General features: G+C 32.6%; 1 protein-coding gene across 5 annotated transcripts; it reads left to right on the top strand.

Annotated features, from left to right (window-relative positions):
• The first annotated feature begins 140 nt into the window (after positions 1 to 140).
• Gls (glutaminase) lies at positions 141 to 11,279 on the top strand. Of its 5 annotated transcripts, XM_071716295.1 has the most exons (13): positions 175 to 215; positions 623 to 707; positions 2,449 to 2,543; positions 4,525 to 4,560; positions 5,092 to 5,191; positions 5,292 to 5,437; positions 5,711 to 6,084; positions 6,281 to 6,561; positions 6,864 to 7,040; positions 7,337 to 7,497; positions 7,666 to 7,791; positions 7,982 to 8,122; positions 8,478 to 11,279. In XM_071716295.1, the coding sequence occupies exons 2-13, from the start codon at positions 633 to 635 to the stop codon at positions 8,635 to 8,637; spliced, it is 1,872 nt and encodes a 623-aa protein (XP_071572396.1). In that variant the 5' UTR covers positions 175 to 215; positions 623 to 632; the 3' UTR covers positions 8,638 to 11,279. The 5 variants fall into 5 exon arrangements, with proteins under 5 accessions (XP_071572400.1, XP_071572397.1, XP_071572395.1 ...); XM_071716299.1 differs by lacking the exon at positions 4,525 to 4,560 and adding an exon at positions 3,126 to 3,206 and having other exon boundaries at positions 141 to 707; XM_071716294.1 differs by having other exon boundaries at positions 142 to 707.
• The last annotated feature ends 502 nt before the right edge of the window (positions 11,280 to 11,781 follow it).

Raw genomic sequence — 11,781 nt, forward strand, 5'->3', positions numbered from 1 at the left:
CGTTCCGCGATTTTATTTCCCGCGGGATAATTCGTGTCAGTTATATACGCCGTGACATATTCCGGATTAGCTATATAGCGAAATTTTGTACCATCCCTAAATCGCGCATGTCCCGCCGGCCGGTCTTCCCCGCCTTCTCTACGACCCTCGGCGCAGTAGACGCTGGTCGTCGGGACGCTGAGGGTCGTCTTTCGACGGCGACGTCGTTGTCGCAGGTAAAATTGCGACAGGTGATTGTGTCAATTCGCGGACTATATCAATCGAGAATTCATTGAGGGACTAGATCTTCGAGTCGGGGAAAATTATACCTTGAAATATGGATCAAATAGTGTAGAAACGGGCGTTTTGCGTTTTAAAGTGCGAAGCTTTGGTGGACATCTTTTGGGATATCGATCAGAAAATTCGAGCCCTCAAGAAGAAAATTTTATCTGGCTAAATATTTGACGTGCGAGATACAGATTGCAAATTAAAACATCTCGCTTTCATGTGAAGCAGTTCGATTATTTTTTTTTATATTGTTTAAGACTTTTCGAATTATCATGAATTAATTGCGGTTGTTTCGAATTAGTGTTGTCGAATAAAATTATACGAAGTTATCAGTGATGAAAGCGTCGATATTAAGGGAGGTGGTGATGCAAGGTGCGAGGATGCTGAAGTTCGTAAGAGGCGGTGCGAACGGGCTCAGGAAACTGTACTCCACCAACAAGGTAAGAATATCTCATGTAAAAAAAAAAAATAGGAAAGATTCAAAAGCGAGTCGTTAAACGACGGAAATTCACGAAAATTACGACATTCATACAAACGACTTAGTAAGGTAAATATTAAACATGGCGATTACGGATTCAAGTATTACGCAATAATGGTAACATACCTACAACTCAATGTTAACACATTTATCAACGTATTAGATCTATTCGTTACGTTGTAATTTAGATATACACCCTTAAGGTATTAAGGAAGAAAAACGACCGATTCTCGATTCAACCACGTGGGCGGTGGCAATGGCCTATATCGGTGACAGAAATAGTTTGACACATAGCTCGCGTATGTCTATTATGTTGCGCCAACGAGACGCTCGAATTAGACTATTACACTTAATGCGTGCTTGATAATGATTAAAATTCACCGATAATTATATTAAAAGCAATATAATTAGTATGTACTACAATTATTTGACTGATCGTTTTGCGATCATATTTTTAACAATGAGCATATTATAATATCACATAGCATATACTATGAAGTCTGGATTTAAATTATGTTATAGTGTATTATCTTGAAAAAATTTAATAAATACGTCTTGACACTTATATTATAAGAAATCTATTTATTTATTTATCTACCCAGAATTGTCAAGCAATATTTGGATTTTATTATTAACATTTTTATCACTATGGATAAGATACGAGTATGTGAAGCTTATAGTTATGTATTGATTACATAACAAGCGGTGAGAGTGACATTCAGAGACGAGTAATCTCGCTCTTCAATCTAGTCGGGCTTTCAATTTTCATTACGCTTATGTGTGTACATACAAACCTACTGATCCGAATTAAAGTACACGTGACAGGCTTCCGCTTAGAGTACTATGATGTTGATTCATCGAAGGATCAATACAGAGCTGCCTAGCAACCAGCGCGATTCTTCTATGTGACCATCTCGAAATGTATAATTTAGAAACTGCTTAAAATAATTTTTTTAAATAAAGAAACTATTATAGTCTCTCTGTGATATGAATATATTTTACTATACGAACAGTTTTATTTTAAAGTTTAAATTTAATAAAAAAAATACACAACTATCGAATTAAATGCACAATTTTTCTTATTATAAACTTTATATTTATTAATTTACAGGCATATTTAGAAATGTGTAATTAATCCTTTTAATAAATTGCTAAAGCATCTTATTAATATAGCAATTATTAATATTTATTGTTAAAGATTAATATAATTTCTGATTGTTTTATAACTTATATTATTAAAATATAAATAAAAATGTGTTTTCTATCAATATTAAAATGAAATAATTTTTTTTAAGTTAATATAATAAAGAAAAAAGTAGTTTGATGTGTACGTAAGGACTAAACTTTTTCAATAAATCGAATTTTCACTTAACTCTCGAATGAAACAATGCAGTCTGCGCATACATAATGCAAAATGCATAGAGCTTTGTTTAGAGACTATAAAAAAAACTATATTTTATTAATATTATATCATAATGTCTTAAAATAATTTTCATTTTATTGAACAAATACATTTTCACCTATTTCTTAATTATTAATTACAAACTCCAGGAATCCTTGCGTGTTTCTACGTTTTGTTGAACAATATCTCAATTGTGGCTAATATTATTTGAACAATTCGGTGTTTTATTTTATGCAATTGTGAAAACAATTACAATTTTATTTTCTACTTGTTAACGAACGGAATATCCACGATTTTACAGAAACGTGCTGCTATACCAACGTCCACGAGACTCGGAAAAGCGAATTTGGTTGCCGTTTCTGGAGCCGCAGTGAAATTGGAACATCCTCAAACACGGTACGAAACATCCTAACATTGATTATTTAATTCTCAGAAAGAATTAAACAAAAAAAAATGTAGAAGAGTTTCATCGAATTAATACATATTTTTACGAGCTATTTTTTAAATAATAATATTTCTTTCATACAAATAAGTAACGCAAGAATTTCTTTTGATATATCTTTTTAATCGCGTATCGCACGACGGCTTGTATAAGAAACATAAACGTAACGTAACACTGAAACGCGTAATTTGAACGCTGCGCTGGACGAATGCGTAATTGTGATAACTGGCAAACAATACCGACATATAGAAAGGCATAGTGATCGTCGTGCAATAAGTTTATCGATGCGATATCATGCACTGCAATCTATTAACCCATCGCAATTGATTAGGTCGAGCGTTGTTATTGTGTATTATTTAAGCGCGGTCAGCAACATAAGATCTCTCAGATCGTGATTTTATCTGTCGCTAAACTGAAGCAGTGGGATCTCTACGGAAACGCGAGATATGATATAGATTGTAAAATATTCTCAAAATGGTGTACTTTCTGTGGTGATATTAATTTGTGTTTCTTTCACCCGCAATTATTAAAGTCAGAACAATGGACGACTTTGAATTCAATGGTCATTGCATCGACACGATCGATGATTTCAATGAATTACCATTAAGAACGTATCGGTAAGATTATCTTATTCTGAAGAGTATCTAATTAACATCGTTACTCGATATTTGTTAGAATCAATTAAAAATTTTAATTGATTCTAACAAATATTGAGTAACGATATCAATTATTTAACATTACTCTTTTTATAAAAGAATTGAATTGAGAGTTATCTAGAAGAGATAAATTGGAAAGCGATACAAAGAAATATAAAAATAAAAATATTCCTAAACTAATCCCAGATTTTGTAGAAAATCAATTCCTGATTTTGATAAAATTAAATCTTGACTACAAGATAAATATTTTCAATATTTTTAAAATAAATTCATCTGTTTTTAATGCGATTTAATTATAATTTTGTATTAAACATCATACATTATTTAATGCTTTATTCATCATATAACTTAATCAAGCTTGTGCATCTATAAAGAATTCCAAACATAAATTCTTTTTCTGTCGAGCTGATTTTTAACATCTCAATCCTTTATCCACCGGAGCTGTCTGCTCTAGCTCTAATAAACTCTAATATACTAAGCAATTATTTGTTACCGGTTTCTGTTTGTTACAATTGTTCGTCATTGAATGCAAATTGCATGTAGCTCCTCGCTCTCAAGATGTCACCTGCTCCTGACGTAAATGATATTTTAAGGTTTATTTTTTATCATTGTGGGGGGTCGACGTCAAAACTTGTTTTCCTTTTTCTTTTTCGAGTGTTATAAGAACCTCGGTGATATCTTTGACGGAGTAATTCTGCAACCAGACAGCAATAAGACGTTCTTTAGATTTTGCACAAAAAGTCTATTACATTTAACAACGTTTTGCAAACTTGTATTATGTGAAGAAAACTAAAGATCTAATCGTGTTTTGTGGTGCGCTGCAACGCGAAATAATCACATATTTTATTAGATTGAATTAACAAAAAACGTTTGTCTAACTAAATCTGCGAAATTAAACTTGAATTAAATAAACGTAATTTAACGCGACGTAAAAAATCGCAATTAATAATACCTGCGAGACTTACAAATATAATGTTTGTTGATTTTTAACAATAAAAGTATAACAGTTTACGCAGTTAAAATAAAATAGTTTTGGACTACGACAATTACTATGCCGTACATCGAGTCGGACGATTGTGATTCCAAGGCAAACTCTAATCTCCAGTTGACTAAGCTTTCCGAAGATTACGCGATTAAATCGAAAATCGCGTGTTCGATCTGGGTAGAGAAGAAAGATGATCGATCCACCCGGATGTTGGCACGCTTTCTTAGGTAACAGTCGCATTAACAATTATTATTATCATCACTAATGCAGAATCGTTTTTGCTTTTCTTTACAGCGAATACAGCTTTATTCACGACAGCCATTATATGTAGTGAGTACACTATGCGCCATTAATGCGTTGCGTGACATGAATAGCTTATTAATAGCACAGTATTTATTCCGTGCCATTTTGTCGATATAACAATTTCATTAAAGCTAACGAACGAAAAATTAAACATAAAATTACCATTTAATGAAATGTCAGACATAATAACTTCATGTCTAATCTTTTTGTTTATTGCTTATCGAGATAATCAATTTTATTATTCTACTTGTATTTTCAATGCATGGTGAGTTTTACTTTTACGTTTATAAACGTACGGTGATTTAATTAAATGGAAGATGGAATATTACATTTATTTTATAATTACTGTAAGTAACAGTTGTAGAATGAGTTAAATAATGATAATGTGGTAGTCATTCTAGCTATATATGTATATAATTTTGTTATTATTGTGTATATAATTAAAAATATAGAAAAATAGTTGTGAGAAAAATGTCTGTTAACTGTAATTAGTACATTGTTCACAAACGCGTTATTCGCTTTATATAATTTAATAACTATATTTTTAATGTTTTACAGCACTCGAGATCAAGATCAAGCAACGAACGCCGAAGATGTTTTATTTGACATGTTCAAGAACGAGGAGACCGGTCTTGTATCAGTCGCGGAATTTCTAGCTGTATGTAAGACGGAACAACATTCTATTTTCATAGAGAGATAAATTCGTGAAATAGTTATATATATTAACAGAAATTAATATCTATATTAATTTATTTAAGGCTTTAAGGATAACTGGCTTACGGAAGAATGATCCTCGACTTCAGGAACTTACTGACAATCTGAAAAAAGAGCACGCCAAGAATAACGATCGCACTAAAGCTATATCGCACGAAACGCAGAAGCTAGATAGAGAACAATTCAGAAGGTGAGTCTACGATCTCAAAAAACAACTCATATACATGTATTTTAAGTAGATGCGAAATATTACATTACTTTAATACTTCTAGATATTCTTCATAACGTGAACTTTAATATAATTTTATACGTATATAATGTTTAAATATTTGCAAATTTTAATTTAACTTTCAAATATATTTCTTCCTGAATTTAATGTAATATTTAAATGTTGAAAAAAGCCAAGTTTGTAAATATCTACGATAAGAAAACGTCTTTAATGCGTCGCTGTTTCTTCTTTCAGGATCATAAATCCCAATATCGTCTTGATCTCGCGAGCGTTCAGGCATCAGTTTATAATTCCCGACTGGTCAGGTTTCACAAAGCACATCGAGGATTTTTATTGGAAATGCAAAACGAACACCGAAGGTAAGGTCGCCTCCTATATACCGCAGTTAGCCAAGATGAATCCGGAATATTGGGGCGTATCCGTGTGCACCATTGACGGCCAGCGATTCAGCATTGGAGATACCTCAATACCGTTCACCCTTCAAAGCTGCAGTAAACCTTTGACCTATGCGATAGCCTTAGAGAGGCTGGGTAACGAAGTGGTGCATCAGTACGTTGGTCAAGAGCCGTCCGGTAGAAATTTCAACGAGCTCGTACTAGATTATAATAGTATGTACTATTTGGTCGAAAAAATGATACAATTTGAATAACAGTAAAAAATCAATTAATAAATTTGGTATTTAAGTTATTTTAAATTTAATTAAAAATGAAGGAAAAAATGACAAAGTGTGAAGTGCTTATTATTATTATTATTTTTATTTTGACTTATACGATCAATTTGTGATACAAATGGACATCTTTTTAGAGAAGCCGCACAATCCTATGATCAACGCTGGTGCGATATTAATTTGTTCGCTTTTGAAAACGTTAGTCAAGCCGGAAATGGGCCTGGCCGAGAAATTCGACTTCACGATGAATTGTTTCAAAAGATTGGCCGGTGGTGAGAATCTCGGGTTTAACAACGCCGTCTTTTTGTCAGAGCGAGAGGCGGCCGATCGAAATTACGCTTTAGGATTTTACATGAGGGAGCACAAATGCTATCCGGAAAAGACGAATCTGCAGGAAGTTATGGATTTCTATTTCCAGGTAGATATTTCTTCCTTATGTAGTCGTTGAAACAATTTAAAGCATTACGGACTCATTTTTAATTATTGGGAACAAAAATTAAAATAAAATAAAAATTTATGAATGTACGCTAAATATAGTTTTCGATATCTTTTTACTGAATAAACACGAGTCTGTTTTAGTTTAATTCGTGGTACATCTTTCAATTTCCCTTTTGTCTACGTTACATATACTGAGGAACCAGACTAAACCGCCTCTATTTCTATTTCGGGTATTCGTGCGTACGTAACGTTCTGACGATAAATTTTGTTTTTACTGGCAAGTGCTGCGCTATGGAAGCAAATTGCGAAACGATGTCGATAATGGCAGCCACATTAGCGAACGGCGGCATTTGCCCGATTACCGAGGAGAAGGTCCTAAAACCGGACAGCGTCCGCGATGTCCTGAGCCTTATGCACAGCTGCGGCATGTACGACTATAGCGGACAATTCGCGTTCAAAGTGAGTTAAAAAAAGAAAAATGCACCGTGTAATATCTTCGGAAATCAAAATAATAAATGGTTCAAAGAACACACGAAATTAAAAGGCTCAACAGACTTTTCAGAACCATAACTGGCAACTGTTTAGTATAAAAAACTTTTACTGCGTTGCTTTACTGCGTAAATATGTTAGTTGACATGATACGTAATCTGGTTTGGATAATAATTTATTTATTGTACGTATGATGCCACTATCGACGTAAAGCTTTGATGAAAATCGATGCTTTATATTTTATTCTGTGTTATATTTTATTTTAGGTTGGCATACCGGCCAAGTCCGGCGTGTCGGGAAGCCTTCTCGTGGTAATTCCAAACGTTATGGGAATTTGCACGTGGTCACCACCCTTGGATCCGCTCGGCAATTCCTGTCGCGGTGTGCAGTTCTGCGAGGAGCTCGTGCGCGAATTTAACTTCCACAGGTGACGATACAGTTAATCAATAATCAAATTGTTTACCTAAAAAAAATTCCTTGTAATTTACGTCATAGTCGATCATAGACGTCATCGAAACTGAAATTCAACTCTTTTTCTTCGCCCTATCTTTCTCGTGACGTTATTAGGTAAACCTATTTCATAATATGTCTACAGGTACGATAATCTGAAGCACGCGACGAATAAGAGAGATCCTAGACGGCACAAATACGAAACGAAAGGCCTCTCGATCGTTAATCTTCTGTTCAGCGCTGCCAGTGGTGACGTCACAGCGATGAGAAGGTGAGTTACTCTTTTAAGAACCTGTTTAATAAAGATAAATGCGCGAAACTGTGTTGCGCGTTTTTTTAAATCATATAATATTTCTGTACATGAGAAAATGTGCACCAGTGATGAAATTTAACGGAGGCAAAGAAATATTAGAAGATTACATATTAGTTATATTAGTTTTGATTGTTATCGATAATTTCAGACACCGATTGAGTGGGATGGATATGACACTGTCGGATTACGATGGCAGAACCGCGTTGCACTTGGCCGCCAGCGAAGGTCATCTAGATTGCATCGAGTTTCTGATCGAGCATTGCGGGGTCCCACATGATCCCAAGGACAGGTAGAACTTGAGCACTGCTTCAAGATCCAGTTACAATGATTATTTTACGAATTGAGTATAATCCTTGGTATAATCTGACAACGCATTTTTCGCAATTATTACGAATAATTAATCTATTATAATTGTTTTAAAGCACACTTTTTACGTACGGAATAAGAAAATACATTCAAAATTATTTAATACATTCAAAGTTAATGTTTTCTAAATTAGAATTTAATTTTTTTCTATAATTCTTTTTTACAATTTTTTAAATGATTAATATTTTTTCTTTATGCTAGAATTAATCGTTTTCATGTGTTTCCAGTAGCTCTTATCTTTACATGCAATTGAATTTAAAAACATATCGTGTTTTTAGATGGGGTAAACGACCAGTCGACGAAGCCGAGACTTTCGGGCACGTGCAGGTGGTGGAGTATCTGAACAACTACGCTCTCGTCCGTAAGACCGAATTAGAGAACAAACAGAACGAGTGTATCGATGAGGTTAAACCGGAAACGGCGGTGCAGTCGCCGTGAGCAGTAAGCGATGACGAATTTATACGGAACTGGAGTGAGTCGAGGAACCGAGGGTGAGAGGGTGAGAACAAGGACTTACGTGAAAGCTGTCGAGTGGAGGAAGAAACGAGACGACGTATCGATCGTAGTAACAGCAGAACGAGGTCGCAAGAAAATACGTTTTTATTCTATGTAACCAGAGTATTTTTCAATATTATATTATTTGAATGGTATAGCACATATATGATATATAGAATTATTTCATAACTATTTATATAACTATTTAGCTAATCGCAATTAGTGAATGCGTTTTTGAACATATTTTTTATTTTTCAACCTTAATGCGAAAGAATTTTTACATCAGCCTTAAACGGACAATAACGGGGAACAATAATTCTATCAGTTTTTGAACGCGTGACCTCGTTCTATTTACGCGCGATAGATTCGAGTTATCTCAGCATTGAGCAGCATACTAAGATTAAGAATAACTGTGATTAATATTACGTATGCGTCTTTTTTCCATGATTTAGTTTATTAAAAGCCCGTGAGAAGTTCGTTTCCATCACTTTATTAATTTATATGTTACTTCTACCTCGTATTCTTCACTATTGTATTCCTCACTATTATATATTCACTCTTTAAGATACACTTCGATATCATTTCATGCTTTTGAATGTAAATGCGAGAGAAACTTCCAATTTACATATCAGATTAATAAAAGTACAAACCAAGTGCTATCCGATTCTTAAGTTTGAAATATTCTGTCTTCATGTTTGACAGAATATTCGGTAATTTAGTTAACAGGAGATAACATGCCTTAATTACTTCACAATTTTGAATAATTTGAGCTATTTTCGAAAATTTTCTAATTATATTATTTATTATACTCAATAAGGCATAAATTCTTTTGCCTTTTATCGACACAAGTCTACCTTAAAAACGAAGCAAAAAAGGTGGCTATTTCGGGAATAAATTTTTAGAATTAATTTGTTCAATAATAAAGTATTTCGCCCGACAGCAAAATACATTAACGTAAAAAAATTACTAACGTTGTAAAATAAGAGTCAATTTAATGAATTGAAAATTTTAAATAAGCATAGACTATTTAATACGTATAAATTGAGGTTGTAAGAGACATTAAATATTTCCGTTTTTTATTTTCTAATTTCTTTTTCTTTCTCTCACATTTAAATCTATTTTAGTTCAAATAATATAAAAACAATGATTTTATAAAATTGAAGATATTGACAAATCGTCATATTGTCTCGACACAGTGGCGCTTATTATTATTCCTCTATTTAATTCTGGAAGTAGTAATTTATTTTTCTAATACAATGGCGCATAAATACGCGGATAACGAGCCAATCGGGAAATACAGATGTTATCTCGCGTGGAAATTCTTCGTAACAAATCGCGCGTGAATCGTGCGTTAAACATATCTTTCTGAATATACTTTCCGTGATGTTTTAGAGATTCTTTGAAGATATGGAATGTATATCCGTCTTAGAGAGGAATATTTACTATTTCGCAAGCGTCCACTGTGAGAGAAACTTTTAAAAAAGTATTACTTAATGTGATATCTTAATAGAGAGACATATTTTATTTTAACAACGTCCCTCTTTACTTCATTATGTTCTTTAATAACGTAATGTTATTAAAGTTAGTTAATGTTTTTTAAAAAAGTTTACGTCTGTATTAAAAATTAGTTACCTTTTGATTGTTTTTATCTATTGTTTGGAAAAGGTCAGGTAAATAATCTGTGCAGATAATTTTTATGTCATTCATAATTAATTAAAGAATTAGGCATTTACATGAGAGACGGAATATTACTGTAAATACTGTAATCTCTATCTCTTCCGTCTATAATATCATCTACTATAATGTATAGAATAATATGTACGTTGTTTCCATAGATAAATATAGTTAAACGGATAACGCCAATTCTGAGTACAATTATATACTTATTTCTCAGTGTATGAGCGAGTACTCAGTATCGCCATACTGTTGTTGTTACGCTACATAAATGTGCCGACAGATGCAAAAAGGCTGGAAAAGTCAATTTCTCGCGAACACGTCAACTATAACGATTACGATTACGCTAACGATTACACTAGCGATCATATATATATTCTATGTATGTTAGACAACTATATTTTCGAATGAATTAGCTAGGATCGCTTCGCGTAGAGAGAAAACCTGATCTTATATTTTCAAACGGGCAAAAGATGACAATAACATTACATCGTATGAGAATGTAATTCTCATGTGAGAGAGGTGGATATAGATTCCGTAATTTTTTGTCACTAAAAGAACAGAATTTATGTGGCATAAAACTGTTTATAATACATTTTAAGAAATGTATAATTTTTTTACCTAATCTATTTGTGAGGAATTAGTTACAGTATTAGTAGACATGAGATAAGTTTTACGACAAAAAGCCTTCACATATTTTTCTATGATCGTTATATTAACATATGTATATGACTGCGGCGTTTTTAATTAAACAATTGTTAAGAGATTCGATAATCTCAAACTTCCTATTTCTAAAAAGATTTTATTTATAGTTAGTAAATTGTTTGTGTAATTTGTGCAATCCAGACCAAGTATTGCGTCCACCTCTGTACTTGTTCTGTCTATGAAATAAAGTATTAAATAAAAAATAATTTGCGTCTCTACTTTACTTATCATAGTTATTATTTACATTTATTTCTTTAATATTAATAATATTATTAAATTAATAATAATAAATATTAATATAATAAATGTTAAATTTTTATAGATATTAATTTATAGATATTAATTGTCTCGTTGTTTATAATATTTGTACTGCTAATAATTTATAATACGTACTCTACAATTGTTTAAGATTAATTATAATTGTGCGTTCGATTTTACATTATAAAGACAGCGGAAACATAAAATTTCGCGAATAATTGGGTGCAATAAGAAAAAATACAAATTGCTTATTATTCATAATTGAGACAATAAATTCTGATATTTTGTATATTTACATTAATTAATGACAAACTTATCGATCAGACGATCGTAAAATACGCAGAATACATGAGCCGTCTTGATAACGACTAGATCGTCAAATAAACATTAAACGAGCTCCGTACTTTCGTGACGTAATATCATCATTAGGAATATAAAACGAGGACTAGG

This window comes from Temnothorax nylanderi, unplaced genomic scaffold, assembly GCF_030848795.1.
Source record: "Temnothorax nylanderi isolate EJ_2023f unplaced genomic scaffold, tnyl_v1.0 TNYL_tig0182_pilon, whole genome shotgun sequence".
NCBI classification, from domain to species: domain Eukaryota; kingdom Metazoa; phylum Arthropoda; class Insecta; order Hymenoptera; family Formicidae; genus Temnothorax; species Temnothorax nylanderi.

What these genes read in the sequence shown, in the direction of transcription:
- Gls (XM_071716299.1), top strand. Translation starts at nt 603, where the DNA reads ATGAAAGCGTCGATATTAAGGGAGGTGGTGATGCAAGGTGCGAGGATG. An exon ending in TTACCATTAAGAACGTATCG is followed by an intron (nt 3,207 to 5,091) that starts GTAAGATTATCT and finishes AATGTTTTACAG; the next exon opens with CACTCGAGATCAAGATCAAG. An exon ending in GCGGACAATTCGCGTTCAAA is followed by an intron (nt 7,041 to 7,336) that starts GTGAGTTAAAAA and finishes ATTTTATTTTAG; the next exon opens with GTTGGCATACCGGCCAAGTC.